We start from the raw sequence: 25,066 nt of genomic DNA on the forward strand, positions 1-25,066 counted from the left end.
AATGGAAAACATTACAAGTGAACTAACTTGTGTTTTCCGGCTAATTGTGGGATGTTAGGTTTCTGTTTTATGAATGGACTGTGGCATTAGTATTATTTAGGCCTATATCTTCAACTCAATTCAGTTTTACTTGTCAGATCACACAGCCTTATGATGACAACTTTCTAATTATTTTTACATGGTGGTTCAAACTTTTTTAAAGTTATGGGTAGAAGGCTTTTGCTGATGTCATTCAACTTTTCTGTGTTGAAAAACCTTTAAAAAAAAAAAAAAAACTAAATTGGCATAACTTGAGGCATTTTAATTATTAATAATAATAATAATAATAATAATAATAATAATAATAAATAATAGCTTGAATTGATATAGCACATTTAAAGGAACAGGACAGAGTAACTAAAGACAAAACAGAAAGAATCAATTAGTAAATGAGATAATGAATTGCCTTTTTGTCATGAATTGTGCCATTTAAATACACGTCTTTGCCTATTGCTTTTATTATGAAGTTACATATGGCTTGCTACCTGGAACTTAAACCATTTCCAAATAGAGGCTGATTCACAAGAAGCAACGAATAAGCCGTGTTGCACAGGCACCGTGACGGTCACCTCTGTCTCTGGGTCCTTCGTCTGGAAGAAGAAAGATGGCGGCGTCCATGTTGCGCAGGAGGACGGCGGCGTTATGCAGAAACATACAGAGGATTTCATCTTCAAAAACGATTCTGTCTGCGAATTCTCGTATTGGGTTTGTTGTGCAGACAGCGGCATACAACCCGAAGCCTCTAAAGCTGAACATCAGTGAGCCGTATATCCCCGACAAGGACAGTGAGAAAACCCCGGAGTGGCAGAAGACGACGCGCTTTGACAAGAAGCTGTTCGGTCGGTACGGCTCGGCGTCGGGCGTCGACCCTGCCTCGCTGTGGCCCAGCCGTGAGCAGCTAGACAAGATAATCGAAGAAGAAAAGCAATGGCATCCTAAGTTAGAGGCGATGCTGAAGAATATCGCGGCCAAGGAAAAGCAGGAAACCGAAAAACGGATGGCAAAGTAAGTAAAGGTTTAAGGTGCTGCAGGTGAAGTCAGTGCGTTAATTATCGGACAGATTAGGAGTCTCTAACTTCACATGGAGCGATATTCATTTTTTTTTATTTTTTTTATATAATAACAGGCATAAAACATATTAGTCATCTGAAACATTTAACTTCTCCACTTGATGGATGGAGAAACACTGTCTGCAATAATAATAATATTTAGTATATTTATCTATGACAGTCATTGCACATTTGTGAAAAATCTGCCAGTTCTTTTCACACTTTATCATTTTGATGTCTTAAAAAAAAAAAATTCTATTAATCGATGAATTAATTGGTTGCTTGTTTGTCATTTGATATGGACCAATGAGTGGAATTTAAAGAAGCACACAAAAGAACACATGAGAGAGGTAAAAGCCTTGGGACAATCCGAGTTATTGCAAGTTAACCTGTTAGGAGCAAAGTGCCAATTGTTCAGCAATCGCTCATATCGTGGTTGAGTTCAATGTATGGCTATTGACTCGTGCGGTCCAATTACATGTGTCACATAACTATTTTTCCCCATTCTCATTGCAGAGAGAAGCTCATCGCGGCAAACATGGCCAAAATGCCAAAGCTGGTCGCTGACTGGCGGAGGGAGAAGCGTGAAACCAAGCAAAAGCTGAAGGAGGAGAAAGCTCAACGTGCAAAGTTGTTGGCAGAGGCCAGGGAACGATTTGGCTACGCATTGGACCCCCGAAGCCCGAAGTTCTTGGAAATGGTTGCTGAAATCGAGAAGGAAAACAAAAAGAAGCAAAAGCTAATGAAGCGCAGACTAAAGGAGGAGCAGACAGCAGCTCCCATCGCCCCTCCTGCCGCCTCCTCCTCCTCCTCATGATCTTGGACTGCACAGGTTCAGATGTTGGTTTCTGATGGGACTTGTTCGAACAGAGACTGAGAAGGTGTTTTGCAAGCATCAGTGAGACAGTCCTTAACAGAATCTGAGAACATCTTTAATGACCTGTACCCAGGAAAACTCCTTCCTTATTATCACCTTTGTATAAGTCCTCTGTCCAGTCGCTTGTCCTGTTTATTAGGCAAATGTCAATTTTTCATGACATATGTATTCAGCCAGTCCTGAGACAGATATCTATATATACTATTTTGTGTTTGTGTTTAGAGGAATGAATATTAAAATTTGACAACATAAAAAATTAAGTGAATTCTGATTCAATGTTTATGGGCAAAAATATTTGTTGTTCACTGGAGGGATTATATATCCCGTCTGGGTTGACTTACGGCTACCCGACCTCAGATAAGCGGAAGAAAATAGACGGAGGGATTTGTTGTACATTCTGAAGAACTTGAGAGCTAGCACTGCTCCGGAGAGAGGTAACACTCAGGTTAGACAAGCATCAACACAAAAGATGGTATGGCTGAGATTAGAACAGAATGGATCAGTTTGATCACCTCTTCAGAGCGCTTCAGCTGTGCTGTGCCATGCTCACATGCATTTTCTCACTGCAACCACCAGAATACTGTCTGCAGACTGGGTCACACAGCTATGACATGCAGACCACTGCTTTCTAAAGCAGGTTTAAAGACCACTGTCATTTGTTTTTGCTGTTGGATTTGAAATACCATAAAAAATCTCAACATATTGAAAGATCCAAAACAGCACAGTACGCTTCATCATTTAACATTTTTAATAAAGTAAAATAAAGTAATTTCAATACATGTCATCGTCATAAAATTCTTTAAAATATAAAGTGGCTTCAATCAAATGTTGATTAAAATGTAGTGTCCTTTAATCTATAATCTTAACTATAAAAACATCGTCCATAGAACAATATAGCTTTATATACACTGTTCTACTTAAAATGCCAAACTGCACTTTGACACACTTCAAAACCAGCCTGACAAAGATGGGCTCTTGTAAATATTCTTAGAGTTTATACATTTTTGTACAATGTTTGAGAAGCATGTGACAGAAATACCTCAAAAGGTTCCCCTGAACACAGCAGAAAAATTACCCAGACATCACTTTTTAAAAAGATGAATTAAGGTTTGAAATGGGGGATCTAGCGGAAAACAGGCCCCTCCGTCAAGCAACCAGTCCAGTGTTTCAACAGTCATGAAGATCCGCCCTCCTTCAGTTAAGATTCCTCTTCCTCACCGTGCTCAGCCTTAAGTTTGGCCAGAGCAGCGTGCACCCTGAACTGCGTACGGGACTCCATTGAGTATTCTTTGTAGTTATGTCTACAAGTCAAAACAGGAGAGGAGGTCATAATGTGACAGAAAAGAACCGTAATTAGAAATCTGCAACTTAAATTGTTAATATCAAACAGAAGCAGAGGATAGAAGTTCAATATGAGGGGTAAATACAACATTTGTTGTCAGAAACTGCTGTTTTATATGAAAGGTGCTAAGAACCCAAATAAAACCCGAGTGAGAGAATAAATGTGTGTTCAGAACAGCTTTTCAGTCCTATATTTAACAGGCAGACAGTGACCTCTTGTGATTTTAAAGTGTTACTACACTGAGCAACCAGAGAGACACAACCCCCCCCCCTCTAAAGTTTATAATTTTCCAGGCCAGCTGCCCTAAACAAATCCATCAATTAGAAAGGTATCTTTAACAAATGTCCTAAAAGAATCAGAAGTTTAATTTATTATACCCTGTGACGGTTGTGGGTAATATGTGACATTATTGGCAACAGACCCTGTGGAAATTTGGCTTGACAAGTACATTTGATTTGATGTCAAAATGAAGTATCTCAATAAGCATCAACAGAAATCTGCTCCACAACTTCTTGCTGAAATAAGACCATGAGTGGACTTCATTAATGGCAAGCAGCTAAAACAGTAGCTAACTGTTCTTGAATCCATTCATCTGCACAGTCCCTCTTGTGATGGCACCTTCGCTGGGTGTAAAATAGCCATGGGAACATTCTTATGATCGACGTGTAGAATTAAAAAGAGGGTTCTGGAGATAAATCTGAGGAAACTAAATATCTGAACAGTTACTGAAATGAAACCACGTGAGCAATAGAGAGGGGAAATGTTGCTTTTTATTACCTCAAACATCTGAACTAGACAGCAAGTTGCATACCTCACACTTATGTTTCTGTAAGGGGGTTGTATGATATTTTATAGCTAATCGTGTAAAATCTAATAGAGGTGGTCTTTGCCCCAGTACAGTTCACGAGCACAACCACGGACGGGCACACAACGTGCACAGTCTTCATTATGGAGAAATCCCAGAGTGTTATGGCTGTATCTCTCTAAAATGACTACCAGCACCCCAAAATGTTTGTTTCTTACATTTGTCAAGTAACTTGAACCATAGATTTTAAATAAACATAGTGCTGGAAAAGGAACAAATAATGTCTCCTAAAAAATGCAGTAGTGGAAAATGTGTAGGGTAGTAAAAAGTTGTGTGAATAATATATTTTATAACATATTAGTATTCCTTTTGCATGACAAAAAGAAGACAATAGTATTCTCCGTTTCTTTATATTAACTTTTTGTTAAAAAACATAAATATGAACCGTTCCAATAATCCATGCAAACAGTGCTTTTCTCTATGTGCCGACTTGCAGGAAATGTTGACTGCTGATGTAGAAAAAACAAACTTTTCAACTCTAATAACATTTTTTTTTAATTACATTCACAGATTCTAAGGGCACCCGAATGAAAGTGTGTCATCTTACTGGACCTGTGTGGCTGGATTCAACTTTGTCTCTTCGGTTGCTTTACTCAGTAAAGCTGTTTGAAAAGAGTTACTCACTTTGCCTTGTGCAGCAGTTTAATGGCCTTGTCCCTTCTGCCTTGGTGGATGTAAAGCAGACTGAGCTCCACCAGGGTGTTGGGCACCAGGTAGTGGTCAAACCTGATCTTCTTTTCACTGAACACACACACACACACACACACACACACACACACACACACACAAAAGGAAGGTGACAACAGCGCTCTCGTTCACACTGTAACATTTTACACACGCTATGTCAACAACCTGCCTTATATTAGCCTCCACAGAAATGCAATAAAAGTGACGCTGTTCCACTCTGGTTGTTGACTAACCTTCAAATCAAACAAGCTTGAATGCCTCTTAGTCATAAGCAGTCAGTGTGATCTCAATCAAGTCATTTTATATTTGTTTGCTATGTAAATATAGATTGGCTACCTTATGACTTGGGAAGCTTTAACACATCCATATAAAGAGCTGCTGAAACAGTTCCTCCAGTGATACATTTTCACATTTCAGACACAGCTAGACACAAATATAACCTTAAAGTATTTTTAGGTTGACTTGAAACCATAACGTTTTTTTTAGTTTTTTTTTTTTAAACATAGCCTGAATGTCATAATAAAGGTTGAGGGTGAAGATGTCTTCCGGGTGCCTATGTTGCCAAAAACTTAATTCAAAGCTGTTTGTGTTTTGTGTGGACAGGAAACAACTCATACAGTCTTAAAATGTATTTAGTAGCACTCACCTGGAAATCACAGTGTTGAAGCATTCCTCAGCTTCCTGTAGGAGACCCTGGTTCTTCAGACACAGACCCTTCAGCAGGTGGATCACACAGCGGTCATCCAGTGTATACTCATTTTCTGTGAAGGAGGGGGCAGACATGATTTCCTCTTGTCTACAGTTCTATTCATGCCGTGAAGGATTTCTTGTTGCTCATGGTTTGTGATACTGTCTTACCGGGAGACTCCAGCAGGCTGCCCTCTGCTTCCATCAGAGTCTGCATCATGCCTTCAGTCAGCTCTGGTCGCTTGCTGATCATACTGAAACCGTTCCACATGTACATCATCTCCTGTAAAGAAACGGAAAATGCAGTTGGACGGTTGTAGGAGTCAAACTGTAGGTCTGCTGTGCGAGTGTGTTTGTGTGTGGATCTTTACAAGCACTGGCACCGGGAGCCTGGCGGGGCTGGGACCTCTGTAGCGTTTGGCTTTACGGATAGCAAACTTCTCAGTGGGCGGAGACTTCCCAGCTATCTTCTGCTTGAAGATGCGCACTTTTCTAGAGACACACACACACACACAAAAAAATGACACTTAAGATGTGCTTTCTTTTAAACTGCAATTGTCTGTTTTTGGACACATGGGTGCAGAACAACAAGGTCACTACCAAACATAATGGCCAACAATAGCATATTATCATACCCAGCATTCACAGAGGGACAATCATCGATTCCCCAGAGTGACTTTCAGACTGGAAAAATCTTTGAAGTTGGAACAACATCTTGAGAAAAATATTTGGCACACGACGAGCCAATTGGTATATTTGCCATTGCTCAACCACAGAAATGGTAAATGTTGGGTTTTATGGTTAAAAGGTCTTCATGAATTAATGTGTAACATTTGTTGCTATAAACAGAACTTATCTAGAACAGTACTAAGCATTAAAAATCAACAGATCTCCAAATCATTTCCACATTACGATATAAAGCTCATGAACATATCAGATCTAGATCACAGCTTTTCAACTTGAGTAATGGGACCATTAAAAAGCCAATAAGAAAGCGTAGCTCCTGAGAAAATCATCTCTACAGCTGCTAAATGATGCATTATGTTTGCTAGCTTATTGCTAACTTTGCTTTTGTGTGTGTGTGTGTGTGTGTGTGTGTGTGTGTGTGTGTGTGTGTGTGTGTGTGTGTGTGTGTGTGTGTGTGTGTGTGTGTGTGATGCCGGCATGTAGTGTACAAAGGGTCAGAGCTTTCTCACAAAAATCTGCTTTCTCCTGCTGCTGCGGGAACAAAGGTGACAAGAGGACTGAGAGTACATTTCTCTGACCTTGTTATTATGAATACACAGTTTAACGTTAAAAATGGTCATCTGACCCAATGTTGATATAAAAATATAGATTAGTGCAGCTTGAACAAAGCCTTTGGGGAAAAGGTGTACAGATCAACTTATTTTCCAGTTCCGATACGATTTCATTACATATGTACTCATACTGATATTTTAACATAATAATAATTAACAGATTTATTGTGGATTTGTGCATTGTGTTGGCTTCAAATACAAACAGGAAGCAGCAACAACTGTCAGGTTTTCAAATTAAATATTTTAGACTTGTACGTAATAATCACATGGAAGGAGCTGTTCCATCTCATCTGAATGTCGTCATGGAGACGATTTGTGGGCACTTTCCAGTTCAGTCCGAATTTTCTTCGTAGTGAGACTGTGCGAGCTGAGAATGTTCAAAGTGCACAATGATCTTTCTTGATCGGTGATCTGAGCCATCAGTCCAATATCTGATACGGAAATTACATCAATATCGAACCCGATACCGAAATAAGATTGGATCGGTCCCATCTCTGCTTTTGTGCAAACATGAAGAGTACCCTGCAGATTATATCCATTCAGCTTGTTGGTTTTTTTTTTTGCTTCTTAAAAATCACCTCCTGTTTAATGCAATTCGTGGTATTAAAGGTGGAGGCTGTATATCAGGATGAGAAGAGAGATGAATTTGTGCTGCTGCTGATTTTCTTTGCAACATTTAGGTCATGCACCAGCAGCACGACCACATACACATTGGTAAACTGCAAATATATTACATGCTGTGGCACCATGGCATTGTGTTTGAGATAAAATATATATAGTATATAGTGTGTTTACCTGAAGAGCTCCACCTCGTCCTCCCCAAAAGGCCTGGCCTCATCTTTTGGCAGCATGCTGAGGTAAGCAGCTTTCATGTAAATATACATTGCCTGACAGAAAACAAACAAAAAAAAAGTTACAATGTTTTTGCATTGTCATATCAGTCAGCTAGTCATCCTGGTTTTTTTTTGGACTGCTGTTCTTTGTATACCTTGGACCAGCGGCTCTCCTGGCTCAGCAGGTCGGCATAGAAGTACGCCATCTTCCATGCTCGCTTGTAGGTGAAACACCACATCAGCTCCCAGTAGCACATGTGGTGGAACTGCTTCCAAGCCTGTTGTGCTTTGCAGCCATCTTCAAAGAGCTCCACCGCCTAGTGGGGTGCGAGAATAGTGATAACATAAAGCACTCGATAAGGAGATTAAAAAATAAGGCTGCATTCGAGGGGTTTTGCATATTAAATATAATAACATTTGGGCACTTGCTGTAACAGAGGTTCCATGTGTCACTTACTCAAAAAAGATAACTGATCTTGTTATCTTTTTATGATGTAAAAGTTTGTGCAAACAAATGCCGTGTCTGTACACACAATAAAATATTAATTGATGATCTTTACAGCCTTGTCAGTGACACATTTTATGAAACACACCTCATCAATGTTTCCCTTTATCTCCTCAATCCTGCCTGCAAAGAAGAGGAAGATTGCCCCCTGTGTAAAACAAAAAATAAAGATGAAATAATTAAACTTCAGGGTTGCACAGAAGTTTATGTCAACATACACAATGTTAAAATCTAATCCACGTGCAAGCACTCCTAGTGCATTGTATCAACTCTTAACAGTGTTTAACCAAGATGCTTCCATTTCGGTTGGGTACACATTGTGTCAGAGCCTCGAGTTTGTTCTCTGGGATGGGCTGGCATGTAGGTAAAAGGTGGAGTGGAGACAGGGATTGTGACTTAACAAGAAAGGAGTCAAGAAGAAATGTAGGAGTGATAGTATGAAGGTGATGAGGTGATTCTGTGTCAGACTGCAATATAGAAAGAGTTGTGAGTGGAAGTTATTATTCTAGTTTGTGGGCCTTTTTGCCTTCCTTAGATAGGACAGGTGAAGAATGATTGGAAGCTTTGGGAGGAGAGAGTGGGAGGACTAAAGCCTCTGTGCATGGGGCACGCCACATAACCAATAGGCTATCCGGCGCCGCTATGCGAGTGGAAGTTTGGAGGATTTGTAAGAAAGAGCTGACGTACAGTGAGACACAATGAGTGTTTCAAAGAACTTAAAAGGGAAGTTTGGATCAGAAACTTGCAAAAGATGAGGGAGAACGTATTTGAACATGAGTTAAAATAACGACACAAATAGTACATTTAAAACCCGAGTATAAATTCAATGGCACTAAAGGATTGTATTGGTTCCTTTCCCGCATGTCAATCACCACTCTCTCTCTCTCTGATTTCCGACTCTATCCAATAAAGGCATAAAAGCCCAAAAATAAATCTAAAAAAAAAAAAAAAAAAAAAGCACAAAAAGGAGTCCATCCAGAGTTCAAAGTTGAAAAAGAAAAGTAGTCCTCAGACTTCTTTTTGTGATGTTAAGAGTATGGTAATCAATGTCTAAATAAACTCTCAGAAATAATGACCAAAACTGAAGACATTTCAAGACTGTTAGATGAAGAGGAAAACTCAAAATTTACTTGCGCCATGATTTTCCTTAATGTAACTCAAAGCTTTTTTTTAGAACCAAAGATTGAGACAAAGCAGTAACCTACTGTGTTGAAAAATTTAAGTTGGTGAGGAAGTTAAACACATTGCAGTTCCTTGAGTGTCCACTTGAGACTGGCCGTAAAAGCCAAGGACTCCACATAAAGGCCTCATATGAAAATACCCATTAATGGAGCAAAGATATGTTTAGAGACTGATACAGACAAAAAACAACCCATTTTCTCAATAGCTCATTTCTTAAGTGGTTCACTTTTTATTATTTTATGAGTTGTTCATAATTAGGGGCTTTCAATCACTGGACTTCAAAAAGCCTCTTCAGACACCAATACTCAACAACACTGAGACTACGTCCATGTTTTATACAGTCTATGATTTAGACTTGTGTTAAAGTCAGGAGTATGTAAGCGCATTGTTTTCACCAAATAAAATAAAACTAGATCCCTTATCTCATTATTACAAGATCCTGGTCCTGTAATTAGGAGATCTTTTCTCATAATAACGAGATAAGGATCTCGAAATAACAACGTCTTCTGTCGTAATTATGAGATCCTGATCTCGTATATATTAGATCCTAAGAGAGCATTGACACATTTGTAATTACTTAATCAGGAAGTAGGGATGCAGAGGTTGCTACATCATCTCCAAAAATCAGGAACAATTAAAGCCATCAGCTGATAAAAATGTTTAAACTCAAGCTTTCCTGCTTACTGGATATTTACATGTACTGCACCAATTTGTGTGATAGTTTCTTGTCCGTTTACGATCACAAGTCTGATGGTTGTTTAAAATACATCCTGCAGATTGATACAACTAGCCGCAGGTCGGGGGATTCCCATTGTGTGTGCAACACAAGGTGTTTTGGAGAGGTTTTCAAGTTAATGAAAACTGGTAATATCTGTCAGACAGAGCAGCATAACTAGATGTTTCTAAAAAAAAAAAAAGTACAAACCAAACCAACAACAGCACTGGACAAAAAGTTGTCACCGTTTTTCAAAATAAGACAAAGAAATGGCACCTGTCACATAAATTCCTACAAACCATCTGCCTGAAGCTAAAATAGCTTCTTCTATTTTGGAATCAGCAGCTCACCATCAGCTAAAATCTCAACATGGACAAGGCAGCTTGCTAGCCAACAGCAGAAAACTAGTCTGTCAAAGTTCGACAACAATCACAGCAAAATGTTTCTATTTAAACGCTTATAAGACATGTCATTTGTTAAAACAAAGCACCCAAATCAAAGAACTGCTTAGGTACAAGGCCTAAAACATTTTTTTTAACTAGTTGCTCAGAATATTACTGTACATTTGTTAAAGATAAAAGGGACATGCACTTATGACATCAGTCTTCAGCTGAATGGCGCACATACCAGTCAGAGCATTGATTGTATGCATTTTATGCTTAGCACCGTCAATTCTAGAGAGAATGGACATAGTTTTTCCAAGCAATGGATTCAGTCTGTTCACAGATAATGCTTATTGCCACTCACCCGTGGATAGCGGAGCCGAAAAGGTATCAGAAGGCTTTCAGCATCAGCCACCTCTCCTTCACCTGTCCCTGAGAGAACAGAACAGCAAAAAAAAAAAAAATCAGTAATAAAGTAGTACACCATATGTATCACCAAATGCTTACATAAAAAAATGTGAACATGTCACTACCTAGAATGAATGTGAGAAAGGTGTAGTAGCAGAGCAGTAGCAGAGCGCACAGCATGGAGCGCAGATTCATCCCTGTAGCACCGTCACGCAGCAAGGACAGACCATATTCCTAAAACAGGACAATGCATGTAGAGGTCAATACATCATGGGTGTGTCAGTTAATATATTGTGCTTGATTAAAGGAAATGTATATATCACACCTTGTCTCCAGAGAAGCCTGCGAACTCCAAAACTTTGAGTATCCGTGGGGGAAATAGAGAGAGTGTCTGTAAATGAAGATGACCTGATGAACTTTGTGGTACAAAAACATAGTTCACACATTTTATATTCACACAACATAATATTCAAGATACTTTGGTGACATACCAGATTAAACGCCCCTATTCCAAATGATATTCCGCCCTCTAAGTGAAGGTGGCTGGGTCCTTTGAGACAGCTTTGAGATTTTATGAAAGAATGCAGTTCTCTGGATGATAAAGGGAATCTCTGTCATTCACTTTAAAACACCACTAAGCTACACAATACTAAATGTAATTTGAATATTCAGAAATAAAAAAGGGGGTACTCCTGCAATTCTGTTTTTTAACATACAAAAAAATTAAGGTACTTGTGATAAAGATTACAAGAATGATCAAAATCTGTGCTGCAAAGGCTAAGATAGTCTAAGTCCTTTGTATAACTCTATATATGACCTCATCCTACAATTCCTACAATGCAACTTGACAATGTTTTTCAGACTCCCTGTTACCATTTGTTCAAACTCCACAGCTCTAGTTTCTAACATGCTTAATGGTATTGAATGTATCCTCTAAATCAAACAGAAGCTTGCTTATGTTGTGAGATTTGTTGTCCTTTCAAAACTATAACAGAAATTCTAAAACTATGGTCTCAGGCTTAGGAGTGCTCCTCAAGCAAACTGGAGTTCATATGTCAAATGTATTAACATTCATGGAATGCTTTTTTAAACTACTTCTACATTTTTTTTTTTAAACAGCTAATGTATACACTATTATCACCATTAAAATAACACACTACTGACATTCACATCTATGTATTACTTATACTACTTACTTGTAAATTAGGTAACTGTTTCGTACTTTGATTCCTCCTTTGATGAAACTCACCATATTCTCATCCTGCAAATTATATTAACAAATAAATAAACAAGTGAAATAATACTGAATGTTTCCACAGTCTTCAAATAATGTGAGAACTTACCCATGCTATGCAATGAATACAGATATAAAATGATTGTAAAAAAAAGACTAGTCCACTGCACCTGTAAGAAGGTGAGAGCAGCTCTCTGGAGTTGACACTCTGCATAACACACTTCAGCATGAAGCTGCTCTGAAAACACACATACACAGACACACAGTCAGTAAATAACATCAAATGATCATAGTCAGCAAGAAATAAAGTATACAACATATAACCTTGGTGCTAATAAAGGTGAACTCTCTCCTTGTCTTCTAATTAACTAACTTTTACCTCAACATTTTATTAGTACAGAAAATAAGATATGATTTTGTAAGTAATACAAAAATAAAACATTTCTGTCTTTTTGCCCTCAAGCCTGGTGTGCCACAGGGATTCGTCCAGGGACCATTCCTCTTCATTTCCCCTTTTCTGGCTTTTCCATTGCTACGCTTGAATGTTGTTGCTTTTAAATCTCACTAGCTGCATGGCTCAAGGGATGTCTATGTTGGACAGTGACTGTTAGTCTGAAATATATCAACCACTTTTCATTTGGGGCCATCACAAGTTTAGAGTGATTTCTATTTTCCTGTTGCTTTGGTTAAACATTAATGGACTGAGCTTTTCTACACACACACACACGCACGCACGCACGCAGCTGGGGATAAAACCGCCAACCTTTCGATTGAGAGGCTACCCACTCTACCACTAAGCCAAAGCCAACACAAAATAAGAACAAAACTGCCAACAAAATGAATTAAATTCTTATCTCCCTCCACAAATGTTATGTGCTCTTTGTCACTCTCAGCTTGTTAACTTGCTGATGCTAGCATTTGGCTGAAAACAATGTTACTGGTACACCAGGGTACATTCATGAATACTCAATGTCATTCAAAAACTGCAAATCTGTTCGAAATGTAGAAGTTAACAACAACAAGGCTAGCACTGATCTTTTTAGATACTTTAGATTCAATTTTTCCATCAGACTCAGTGTACTTTACCCATGACTTAATAAAAAACAGAAATCAGGAAGTTACAATAAAAATGTCACAACTATACTGCGTTCACTATTGGATGGAGTTGAACAGTTTTTAAAAGGGACTGAGACTTCCAGGCCTCTTACCTTCAGTGAGTGATTCCCCACCTGACTTATTCCCCATAACTGGGGATTTCCGTCGAAACCTGAACAAAAGAAAAAAAAATTCATAATACATTGAGTTGATGATGGCTTCTTGAATGACACAGAAAACAGAAATGGCACTGACATAGCAGCCACTTTAATGGCTCCTCTCATGCAAACACAGTCAAATTGGTCATTTGTCAGAAACAGGTCATGTAAATGCGTTCAGGTTTATTTGCCTATTATGTTTCACAGACTGTTGAAGAAAAGTTAGCAGCACCTTAGAAAACAAAGTGAGGTATTTTGTCTGACCTCTGGCAGACTTCCTGGGCACTCTTCATGGTATTTCCTGCATTGCTGATGTCATCGTGCTGGAAAGTCATCATGGCCTGCATTTCCAGCACTGTGGCGTAGATAAGAGCATGGTACATACTCTCATTTACTCTACATAGGGAACAAGAAATCAAAATAAACATTATACACAACAATCCATGAGCAAACAGAATTAAGCATTTTCCTGTTGAGAAGAGATAAAGTAAATATCTGGTCACCTTCCTATCTTATCTACCATCCGTGCGTGTCTTGTGCATAGTGTTTGTTTTGCAGGGTCTCATTTCTGTCGGCTGTTGAATCAGTCAGACCTTGGGCGTCAGCTTTAGCAAACACCTCATATCCTGGACAACTAAAGCCTACCAGTGCCACCCTGGTGTCTCAGCTAACAGCAGCACAATACTTCACAGTTCACACCACAGACATTTCTTGACAATGCATGCGACCAAATACTGCTGACATCATACGGAAACCACTATGAATGTGCTGAACTAAGTGAACAGCACAGTAAATACCCAGTGGCTCAGGATTATTCTGTTACCTTGGCCGCAGCCTCTCCAGGCTCTCGCTGAAGTGGTTGTTAAGGAAGAGGTCCATGGCCTCCATACACTCATCCAGGGATTCTTTTAGGGTCATCTGTGAGGAGCTGCTGCACAAACACAAGCATGGATGAAACACTCACACAAATAAAAAATGTGCATAATAACTGGGTGTGCTGGAGGTAGAGAGGAATGCAAAGTAGCAGCACTGTCAGCTCTGATAAACAACATGCATGCGTAGAATGGGAACCTGACAATAGACTGACAGCTTATGATGCCATTCAGTTATTATGAAAATTATATCTCAAGCACATGTGTGCAAAGTTAAGTGCGTTATCATTGCTAGGCCTATATAAGTATGTGCCATCTTGCGTGGCCAGGAGTAAATAACGGTGGGAGACGACGAGGAAACGAATTCACTAACATTTCAGTTTCCTGTGCAGGAACAACTCTCAACATAGTTCATTAAAAACGTGTTATCCAAGCAATAGGCTATGACTTACATTTTGGAAAAACAAGTCACAATTTCCGCGTGTCATGAATTTAAAGTTGCTTGTACTCACTTTTGCTCAGCATTTGCGTCTTTCCCATTAGACATGTTCTACCTCCGGGCGGCGTGCCCCAAAAACACCTGTTAAGAGCGCAGCGGATCTGTAGGTAAATCGAGCTGCATTCACCACTTCCACCGTGATTCCAGGCTTTTACAAGAGACTAGTTGCATGTAGCCTACGTTTTTAAAGGCGAATCACATTGACTTCCCAAACTGGTTATATTGGACTAAAGTGCTCCGGAGTGAAGGCATGCGTTCATTTGTGTCGATCCAACAGATTGTGTGAACGCAGCAGACTCCTCCTCTGTGACATCACTGCCACGCACACTTTAAAAAGCGTGAATCACAGGATCTGTAGCTGCTCCCAAGTCCTGTGCTCATCTGGACCATATGCACAGGTGACACTGAGCCTACATCAAAACTCACATGTAGACTGAATGTATTTCTAAAGAAGATAGGTCTACATTAACTCATTAAAATGTATTTTAAATATGAACTAGCTAAATAATTACATTGCATTTATTAAATAATTACATTGCATTAATTGCGTGCCTATAGGCTGCTAAGTTAAAACAAATTGAGGAGGACAGTATGCACTAGTCTCCTTAAGCTCACCTGTTATTCAACATCAGTGTCACTTGGTGGCACTGTTTTCACATTTAGGGTAAATGTCAAAAGGACGCACGGTTGGCATTCGTTTCATTTATTTAAGTGTAGGCTGTAATTGTTTTCAATATTTGTGACATGAATGTTTCAGCATGCCATATTCCAAAAAAAAAAACGATTATCATTTTTTTGTTCACTTTCCCTGCCTACTTTCTTGATTTAGACTCAAGACAAACATAGGCCGAAAGCAGATGGATTTCTTGAAGGTTTTTGTCGTTACTGTTTATAAATACCAGGATAATTGGTTAAACAGAAGTTTTTAACCGATTATCCCATTTTGAAATCCAAAATTAGATCGGCTTTGTCAGACGAAATTGGAAGCCGTCCTCTCTATTGATTTGTAATTGGGTTATTTACTGAGGAGATTGTCTGTCAAAGTGGTTTATTTCATATTATAAGAAACATCTGACATCTGTGGATGTTAGATCAAATTAATCTGACGATTTTAAATAGGAACAATAGTCACATTTTCCCCTTTGAAACTGCAACCAGAGGAAGGTTTTTCTTGAGGGTTCAATAAGAGAAAATTAACTGAAAAAAAAAATCCTGGCTTCTACTGTATTAATAACAAAAGGGAGATGTGGTCGTGCTAGCCAATCAGTATTATTATTAGCCTATTACAAAACCTGAGATAATAATTGTACAATATCTTATTTTTTTTTAATTATTATTATTACTGTAGCCTATAATGTGAAGTTTGTGCATTTTCCGCAGCTGCGTTATTGAATGCACACAACACAACACTGCTGTGATGAAGTCTAGGCTGTCTGATAAAGTTCTAACCGAGAAAAAAAAAAAGCACTAAATACTCAGAGCTGTGTGTTCATGTGTTTACACACTTTGATATACGGACTGAAACTCGGGTATTTTGCATATTGAATCCAGCAAACTGTATCGCAAGCTGAACGCTCGAGTTAACAGATGAGATCAAACGGAAACGGGAGATTCCGCCGTTGCCATGGTTTCTCTCCAGTAGCCTTAACGACCGATACACATTTTTCAAAGTAACCTCGATGATAAATGTTTCTTTGATTCTGAGTTAAACAGCATTGGAATGGATGAATCTCGTCAAGACTATGGTTCTGTCATCAACAACTGTCACGACAGCGTTAAGAACATCTATCACTTCATCGTCAAGAGATTATTTGTGGTATTGAGTCTGGCGGCTGTCTGTCTGGGTAAGTTATCGCAAAACTAGTAAAGGTCTGGGAGTTTTAACAGCTTTTTGAGTGAAAACTGAAAAGGTGTTATCCTTTTGACCTGCTTTGTGTCAGTCTTAGTTTTAAGAGTGACCTTTAATTGTAGGCCACAGGAGCACATTCTGGTGTATTCTACCATTCAACAGTGGGCGATCTCTAATGTTGCCAGGACAACGCTTAAGTGCGTGAAAGTGACAAGTTGAAAAATGGACCGTCAAAGTTAGTCCCCTTTTTGGAATATATCTCCCTTAGCATGGATAAAGATTTTCTAACATTTAGTCAATGATAGCTAAATAAGGATAACTGTTATGGTTGGAACAAGGGTTCAAGTTCAGATTGAATATATAAAACCATTCACATTCTACAGCAGGTTAAGTTAACAATCACCAAATCTGGATAGGTGATAGCCTTTTGAGTTGCCGCAGAAATAAGAATTTGCACATATTATGTAACGTAAACGAACAATTATATCCATAATAATATGCACTTCTTAAATCTGTCTAATTAGTATTTTTGTAGAACAAAAGCTGCCAGAAATTATGTCAGAGTACGAAATTATCTATGTTTATTATCTATTATCTAAGACTATGAACGAAATCACAATACCAAATGATCTGATTAACCTTATAAATGTGCAGATTCTTTCATTTCATAGTTTTTGAGGGCCATCAGCCCTAATGTGATATTTATTTAAATGGAGGCATAGCCAATTTCTTTATCATATTCAGAAAGCAGCAATTTGGTGCTTTGAAACCACACATAGCCTACCTGTTTCTATCATGACTGGAATTTTAATTTGTTTTATTTGTTGTTGTTGTTGCTGTCCCGATCAATCTTTATTTCTGCATCTCCCTATCCCTCTTTCAAAGCACAACACATTTGCAACAGATGGCTGTTTAGCATGAGTCTGGCTCTGCTCAAGGTTTCTGTCTGTAAAAAGGAAGTTCTTCCTTGCCACTGTTATTTTCTAAATGTTGCAAAGTGCTTTGCACATGGTGGATAAATGTTGGACTTCTGTGTAATGGAGGGAATCTTTTAGTTATGTATTTAATTTATTCATTTAAAATAGGGACATTAGAACATAAAGATGTAATTATGCCAGATTGTAGCCTTAGGCTAATTTCCATCTGTAGTCCCTTGGCAGGTTGGTTGTATACACATTTACATAATCCATAATGCCAAGCAAAAACAAACAACATAAAATGTACATTAGTGTGAGCATAAAAAGTGGCTTCGCGATGTTGGTCAATACCAGAATGGTCTAGACCTTTTTTGTAAAGTATCATGAGATAAAGAAATGTATGAGTTGGCGCTAAAAGTAAAGATGAATTGACTTACGGATTTTCCTCAGACATCACGCTGTAATATTATAAAGTTGTAATACTGTATTCCAGGTTGTAAATTCTATAAATGTATGGTAACTGATACAACTTTACATTGCATGTTTGGAATTACATTTGAGCCACTTACTAGCTGAATGTGATGAAGTGGCAAAATTATAGCATTAGCTGTTCTCTGACCATAGCTTAAAGATATGCTGTTTTAACAAGAAATATGACCAGATGCCTCTTCCAAATGTCCAATGTCTTTTCAGTTTAAGATCAATGAAAAAAAGTCATGAAATGTTGAGGATTTTCTATGTTTATAGCCTTTGAAAACGTTGAACACAGAAGTAAAAACTAAGACATTTAAAACCATTAAAAAAAATCCTCAAACATGTTGCTACTACTTGACAAAAGTATGTACTCTGCCATTTGTAACTGGAAGGCTGTTTTTACAGTGACCTGTTGAAGGACCAAAGTTTTCTTTCTTTTGCTCATCTGAGTTCAAGTTCATACATGTATGATTTTCCTACGCCATCACTAGTTTTATGCCAACAGTGGTCCAAAAATGAAATTATAGAATGAGTAAGGACATTTCAGGTAAGAAGGATACATCTTATGTGGAGCAGATAGACGTTTGATATAAAAAATATATATATTTTTTTAAAGTTTTCTTTTATTCTGTTTATTCTGTTCCATTACAAATGTCACTAATTTTAACAATTAATAATATTTCTGTTATTTTCTCACAGGAGTTGCATTTGGCTTGGCTGCCAAGACCTTCTTGGATGTTTCAGACAATGTCATACTTTTCATTGGCTTCCCGGGAGAAATCCTCACACGGTTTCTTCAGATGGTCACTGCTCCACTCATTATATCAAGTGTGATAATCAGTAAGCTTGAGGTGTATTTCTAACTCTGTGAGTCGTGTTATCGACACTGCATGTAACACTGGTGATTCGGCAGGCTATCTTTGACTTGAGCTACATTTGTTGTCTAAAAGTCATGTAAAAAAAAAAAGAAAACAAAAAACTACCTGTCTACTACTATTCATAGCAACCAAAGTATAATGCAGAATCATTTAAAAGAACAGAGTATCTTTTAGGTAGAAAAATGTACAATTTGGTTAAACTTTCCGTTCATAGAGCAGATCTACAACTGGTGATTCATTAGCGTTTATAAATCATATCTGCATTACTTGAGCAAAAAAAGGATCACCACAAACAAAACACTGTAGATCTTCATCAACCAGTTTGGCACCAGACTCTGTCCATATTTAATTGATGTTTTAAATTGCCAATGACAGGTCACTCGTTTTTCCGGAGTGTGTTTAACTGTGTCTTCCAAGTGAACTTATTGCAATTATGTTTGAATTACTCATACATGTCCTTATTGGTCACCTTATACTTTGTTGTAAATGGTATGTTTTATGTTTTTTAATAGAAATTTCTTCCCTGAGTGCTGGCACCTCCAAACATATAGCTATATGTGCAGGCTTGTACTATTTCTTCACCACTCTAATATCCATTTCTACAGGTAAGAGATGATTTCATCACAAAATATGATATTTTGTTACTTCACTAGTCACTTTTGTGCACATTTCTGCAAATCATGTCTTAATAATTGGAAAGGGAATAACCAGAAGCATCTTTTTAATGATCTAAGTAATTTATTGCTTTATTTTAGTTTGCTCATTTCATCTACTGGCACTGCCCTTGTCTTTGTACATTCAGTTTAAAAGTATGTAAAAAAAAAAAGAAAAAGAAAAGACCTTTGTGAATATTGTTGTTAAGCTTTCATGAAACAGCGGCTTTTATGAATTTCCACACATATAAACCCTCATTGAGATTATAGAATCTCATTTACAAGGTTTTTTTCTGGCCAAGACAGGCAGCAGCATAATATGGAACAGATGAAACATGCACGCCGTAATTGTCTCTTATGTCCAACCCTGGATATGTTTTGAAGGGTTAATCTTGGTTCTACTGCTAAAGCCTGGGATTTACTATTCTGATGTCATGATTAAGCAAGACAGTGATGTCATCTTTTCCATGGCTGATGCTCTGTTGGACCTTATGAGGTGAAGAAAAAATGAATTTATATGTTAGATTAGACCTGAATTTTATTTTACAAATTTATTTAATGATTCTATGGCTATTCCTCATTCGTTATAGGAACATGATGCCCGCAAATCTGGTTCAGGCTAACTTCAATAAGGTTTGTTATAAGTCAACTTTTTTTTTTACTTTCAATGGAGGAGCAAATGAAATACTTACAGTATATGATCACTTTTTTTCATAGTATAAGACTGACCGACTGGAGTTTCAAATTCCATCACATGAGCCTAATTCTACTGAAACGGTAAACTATTTTCCAACTATCTCTACGAAGAATTTGTGTAGGATGTTGCTGTCAAAATGCTATTTAATTGGGCTTCCTATCTTGTTTCAGAACAGCACTGAAGTGCGCCTTTTTGGTCGCTTTGTCGGAGGAGTCAACATACTGGGTCTGATTGTGTCCTCCTTTATTTTTGGACTAACCCTAAAGATGATGGAACAGAGAGGGGAAACCTTTCTTGAGCTTGTAGGCGTAGTCAATGAGGTCACCAAGCAATTGGTTGCTTTGATTATGTGGTAAAGGAAAATCCTTATCTTTATGAAACACAGAATAAGAAAACCCAATTTATGCATAAACTGAACTTCATTTTATTAAATCCTTTCCACTTAGAGTGCTGTTTATAACTGAAATCACCTCTTACTGAGAAACATTTTAGTATTTCTCACTTAAGATCCCTTTTATTTTAGAATTTCTACTTTTAGTTCTATTTTTATTCATTATATGTGATTTTTCACTCCTACTAAATGAGAGAAATTAATTAATAAATAAATACAAATTAAAAAAATGAAGTTTCCAATGTTTGATAAGTCCTTTCCTGTTCTCTTGTATCCTTTCCAGGTACTCGCCGATAGGAATACTGTCCATGATGGCAAGCCATGAGCTTGAAGTTGATGACTGGGATTCTGTATTCAAAACTGGGGGCTTTGTGATTTTGATTTTCACTGGGTATGTACTTCTTTCTTTACTTAGCAATATCTCTGACATTGCAATTGTTGTGTATTGATGTGGGAACAAAAATACTAAAATGTTTCCCAAAGCCCTATTCAGACTGCCATTTCAAGGGGCGACATTAAGGTCCCTGTGACGTTTCACCAATGTTGTGGAGGCATTTTGGGGGGACGAAGGGATCTCTCTTCAGAGACTTATTAGTGGCAAGATGGAATCAGTCAAACCAGCGGCGGAGTGTGCGCTGCGTGTGTGTGTGTGTGTGTGTGTGTGTGTGTGTGTGTGTGTGTGTGTGTGTGTGTGTGTGTGTGTGTGTGTGTGTGTGTGCATGTCTTACTGTGTGTGTATTTGGAACACTGTGCTTCAATAACTCCAAAACACAATGTGAATTCACAGACTGGGAAACCAATATAACGCTGTCGTGGAATCAATGTGAATGTCTAAAGGCGTGATGATGGCTGAGTTTAATTACAGCACTTTTGTGAAAACGCAGTAGGAAAAGAGTCAGTCGTCTCTTAACCGCCGATCAGGGGTTCGATCCAAAGCTACTACACCACAGTTAGATGATTTTGACATCATTACCGTTATGCTCCAGACGATCTCCAATAAACGAATCCGTGCATCTTAATAAATTGTTTATTAACCTAATATTTGCCTTAACCCAAAGATGAAAGCTACAGGAGACATCACAGACTCGTGAGAGAGTTCCTGGCGTGTATGAATGTGTAGGTGTGACCTGCGGTGTAAAAGAGCTTTGAGTAGTCAGAAGACTAGAAAAGCTCTACACAAGTTCAAATCCATTAACCAAGCTATTAATAAATTATTTAGTGTGGCAATAAAACTGAACATCATCTTTTAATGACAGAAGCACTAGTAAGAGTATTCATCAGGAGTCACTGTGGTTTACATTTTGTGTTTCAGGCTCATAGTCCATGGAGTAGTAGTCCTACCAACAATCTATCTTGTTGTGGTGAGGAGAAACCCATGGTCAGTCATTAAGGGGGTCTGTCCTGCATTAGTGACTGCATTTCTCACTTCCTCCAGGTAACAATGAATATGTGAGCTTGTGTGTATTTTTCTATTTATAATCAAATCTACACATGGGAAATAGACTGTTTACATTTAACAAAAGGTATTTTATTTATATTTATAAGATTTATTTGATTACATTACGATACTAAGGATGCATTTTGTCTTAAGCGCTGACACACTGGAGCTCACGATACGATGCTGTGAGAACAGAAACAAGAACAGTCGCAGAGTCACTCGCTTCATGCTGCCCATCTTTAGCAGTGTCAACATGAACGGTACTATCCTGTATGAGGTGGCTGCAGCCATTTTCATTGCTCAACTCAGCCGCATCAGCCTGAATTTCAGACAGATATTCACGATTGGGTAAGCTGCTGTCAGATCCCATAGAAAAAAAGAGATCTTTGTAGAAAAAAATGAAAAAAAGAAATCATATAAACAGTATCTATACTTATTTAAGACACTTCAAAGGTAAGATTTAAAAATATATACATTTTTATATTCTGACTGAAGAGTCGGTGTGTTTGTTCTGCAGGATGACAGCAGCAGTCACCAGCACAGGACCAGCAGACCTCCCAATGACAGGAGCGATGTCAACCTTCTTTATTCTAACTGCAATCAATGTACCTGCACAAGAAGCGTCCATGTTGGTGGCTGTAGAATGGCTGCTGTACGTTCAACCCTTGCTATAAAGTCTGTTATTTGTGAAGTTAGGCACAATAGGCAGTGATCAATGAAGCAGCTGAGTTCTTGTTATAATCCCTTGACCAATCTGCTATTGTCAGTCCACATTATGCGAAAAAGCCCAATTCCTCCAGGCTTCTGAGGTAGCCAGAGGTTACTTTGGGCCAAGTCTTCTGTTTGTTTACAGTACAACAAGAAACTAAAGAAACAAGAATTGAGTCAGAGTTATGAAACGGCATCAACAATTTATAACTGCACCATTAACTATTTTCAAAGGATCTCAAAACCAGGCATTCCTGTCACTTAACTGATGAACCTTTCAGCCTTGCTCTTGTTGTTGGATGAATTTTAAGTGTATTTTAAGAAAAACAACATGGGGACTGGAAATTTGCTGAGCTCAAGGCTTAAAAATACAGGGGGAAAAATGTATGTTCGGTGTCATGATATACAGTAACTTGTTATGAGTGGTACTATTTTAATTGATTCAATGATTGATTTACATCCATGCAGTCAAGAACCACCACAAAATGTTGTTGTCAGTTATCTTATTAGCCACAGGCAAAGACATCATTTCATAATGTAATATATGCTGCTTTCCAACCTCTCGCATTTCTCCTTCTCACTCCTGGCTCTCAAATCCAACATGTAGATCTTGATACTTCCAAACTATGCTCTACCACCAAATGGCTGACATTACAGTGGCTATGTCCCCTTTTTATAAACAGGCTATATAAACATTGGTTATAGCCACTCTGATGTCAAATGATATCACTGCAGTGCAACATTATTAAGACAGCTGTCGTTTTTCTTTTCACTTATTTTGTTGTACATGTCTTTCAGAGAGCACTGCAACACTGCTGTCAATGTTTTGGGGAACTGCATTGGCGTGGCAGTTGTTGAGCACCTGTCCAAAAAGGAACTGGAAAAACTAGAGGAAGAGGATCAGCTGAGGACAAGGTCTCAGTGACTCAACAGTTTCATTTGTACATCTGTAGCAAAATGTGGTTTCAAGGTGCATATGTCTGATGAATAGGTTAAAGGTTTCTAGATGTCTCACAGCAAAGTATACCAGACGTACTGGTCATCGAAATAAACATGATGGCAGCAGTTAGAGGCTGACCAACTTTACACAACAGTTTTTACAGTTTGGATGTCTGTGTGGTGTTTTGTCTGGCTAGGGCGTCTGACAGTGCTGTGGAAGAGCAGGTCCAGGATGACAAGGTCACTCCCGGGAAGCTGGACTCCTTATAGGCTGATAAGTCCCTTCCTGACCTCCCCAAAATGGAATCCCTTCAAAGCCACGTCACAGAAACCAGGCACCTGTCACAAAAACTCCTCTTTGGTGCCCCTTTCTTAATCTTAGTTGCTATTTGAAATTATTCTGGTGTGAACCTGGTTTGAAGATGAACTTTGTTTAATTAATGACAATTTACTCTGATAGACTTACAATGTAGTCATTATTAGCTGTTTGAATTATACTCATATTAATATATATTGTAATTGAATGTGTGAGTTAGTTATTCATTGAAACTATGTCAATAAATGTTGTTTTTGAATTGAATAAAATTGAGTTGATATGATAAATATAGACTTTTATTCTACATGGATCTGTTTATTAACCTAGAATAAGGAGCATCTGTACTCAGATAAACAGGTGTTTACACCAGCCACTTAAGCAAAAGTAAAATTTGTGCGTGTAAACAAAAATGCTTGTTTTTTTTTTGTATCCATTCAATATACCTGAATGGGTTTTTCTTCTGCTTTGATTGTACATTAAGATCACTTTAAACGTGTAAAAGTAATAATGTACAGTTTGGAAGAAGACTGGTAATTAAATGTTAAAAGACATTACCATTCTGAGGTGAAATACACTTCTTTACTCAATGTAGCTTTATCACTTTGAGGGAGCAGTTCAGGTTAATGTATAAACAAAATCACTAATAAATGTGTTTAGTTCTAACTTGTGAAAAAGGTTTAAATAAAAAGTGTTACCTAAAATGCTGTATGTTAGGTACAAAATACTACATCCTGAAAGAAAGCTTTTTTCTTCAAGAAAGATAATAAAAAAATATATATCGGTGTTGTAATGGAATAAAATAGGTGAGTTCCTTTTAACATGAGTAGGCCTACTTGAAGAAGAAATACAGGTAGGTTAAGGATATTAGAAAAATGTAGCTCTTGATTGGACAGTCTGAACTTTAACATTGAGTCAGCATTAACCTGTACATTTGCATTCATTAATCAATATTAGTCCAGAACTGCAAATCTGGAAAATATTACTAAAATAAACTTTCTTAAAAAGGAAGTCGAAAAACAGTATTTACCGTATTCACGTTAATACAGTACACTGTTGGACTCTTTTTGCTCGTTTTTTT

The 25,066-nt window shown here is 37.9% G+C and overlaps 3 protein-coding genes across 6 annotated transcripts; 2 read left to right on the plus strand and 1 right to left on the minus strand.

Annotated features, from left to right (window-relative positions):
* The first annotated feature begins 619 nt into the window (after positions 1-619).
* Positions 620-2,225, plus strand: gadd45gip1 (growth arrest and DNA-damage-inducible, gamma interacting protein 1). The gene is made up of 2 exons (XM_020650508.3): positions 620-1,044; positions 1,605-2,225. Exons 1-2 carry the CDS (start codon positions 644-646, stop codon positions 1,903-1,905), a joined length of 702 nt encoding a protein of 233 aa, XP_020506164.2. The 5' UTR covers positions 620-643; the 3' UTR covers positions 1,906-2,225.
* Positions 2,226-2,695: 470 nt separating this feature from the next.
* Positions 2,696-15,034, minus strand: zgc:158403 (tetratricopeptide repeat protein 39A). 3 transcript variants are annotated; one of them, XM_020650466.3, is made up of 18 exons: positions 14,742-15,034; positions 14,181-14,285; positions 13,622-13,753; positions 13,313-13,371; positions 12,275-12,342; positions 12,067-12,131; positions 11,362-11,461; positions 11,196-11,261; positions 10,996-11,104; positions 10,827-10,894; positions 8,271-8,330; positions 7,833-7,994; positions 7,640-7,731; positions 5,918-6,038; positions 5,718-5,829; positions 5,506-5,620; positions 4,797-4,913; positions 2,696-3,266 (listed from the first exon to the last, which is right to left on the minus strand). In XM_020650466.3, exons 1-18 carry the CDS (start codon positions 14,774-14,776, stop codon positions 3,164-3,166), a joined length of 1,689 nt encoding a protein of 562 aa, XP_020506122.2. In that variant the 5' UTR covers positions 14,777-15,034; the 3' UTR covers positions 2,696-3,163. The 3 variants fall into 3 exon arrangements, with proteins under 3 accessions (XP_020506122.2, XP_020506121.2, XP_065820966.1); XM_020650465.3 differs by having other exon boundaries at positions 14,181-14,288; positions 14,742-15,033; XM_065964894.1 differs by lacking the exons at positions 14,181-14,285; positions 14,742-15,034 and having other exon boundaries at positions 13,590-13,721.
* Positions 15,035-16,289: 1,255 nt separating this feature from the next.
* LOC109977433 (excitatory amino acid transporter 3-like) lies at positions 16,290-24,457 on the plus strand. Of its 2 annotated transcripts, none has more exons than XM_065964845.1 (13): positions 16,290-16,572; positions 18,668-18,808; positions 19,359-19,451; positions 19,884-19,995; positions 20,090-20,132; positions 20,217-20,276; positions 20,367-20,548; positions 20,871-20,978; positions 21,900-22,022; positions 22,179-22,373; positions 22,543-22,677; positions 23,532-23,703; positions 23,870-24,457. In XM_065964845.1, the coding sequence occupies exons 1-12, from the start codon at positions 16,449-16,451 to the stop codon at positions 23,656-23,658; spliced, it is 1,443 nt and encodes a 480-aa protein (XP_065820917.1). In that variant the 5' UTR covers positions 16,290-16,448; the 3' UTR covers positions 23,659-23,703; positions 23,870-24,457. The 2 variants fall into 2 exon arrangements, with proteins under 2 accessions (XP_065820917.1, XP_065820916.1); XM_065964844.1 differs by having other exon boundaries at positions 23,532-23,648.
* The last annotated feature ends 609 nt before the right edge of the window (positions 24,458-25,066 follow it).

The sequence above is a fragment of the Labrus bergylta genome, chromosome 16 (assembly GCF_963930695.1).
Source record: "Labrus bergylta chromosome 16, fLabBer1.1, whole genome shotgun sequence".
In the NCBI taxonomy this organism is placed as follows: domain Eukaryota; kingdom Metazoa; phylum Chordata; class Actinopteri; order Labriformes; family Labridae; genus Labrus; species Labrus bergylta.

Coding starts and splice junctions, on each gene's coding strand:
- gadd45gip1 (XM_020650508.3), top strand. CDS start 644: ATGGCGGCGTCCATGTTGCGCAGGAGGACGGCGGCGTTATGCAGAAAC. Junction 1,045..1,604: donor ACCGAAAAACGGATGGCAAA/GTAAGTAAAGGT, acceptor TTCTCATTGCAG/AGAGAAGCTCATCGCGGCAA.
- zgc:158403 (XM_020650465.3), bottom strand. CDS start 14,776: ATGTCTAATGGGAAAGACGCAAATGCTGAGCAAAA. Junction 11,462..12,066: donor AACAGTTACCTAATTTACAA/GTAAGTAGTATA, acceptor TTTATCATCCAG/AGAACTGCATTCTTTCATAA. Junction 8,331..10,826: donor TTCGGCTCCGCTATCCACGG/GTGAGTGGCAAT, acceptor TGTTTTACACAG/GGGGCAATCTTCCTCTTCTT.
- LOC109977433 (XM_065964844.1), top strand. CDS start 16,449: ATGGATGAATCTCGTCAAGACTATGGTTCTGTCATCAACAACTGTCAC. Junction 19,452..19,883: donor TCTAATATCCATTTCTACAG/GTAAGAGATGAT, acceptor TATGTTTTGAAG/GGTTAATCTTGGTTCTACTG. Junction 20,277..20,366: donor AGCCTAATTCTACTGAAACG/GTAAACTATTTT, acceptor ATCTTGTTTCAG/AACAGCACTGAAGTGCGCCT.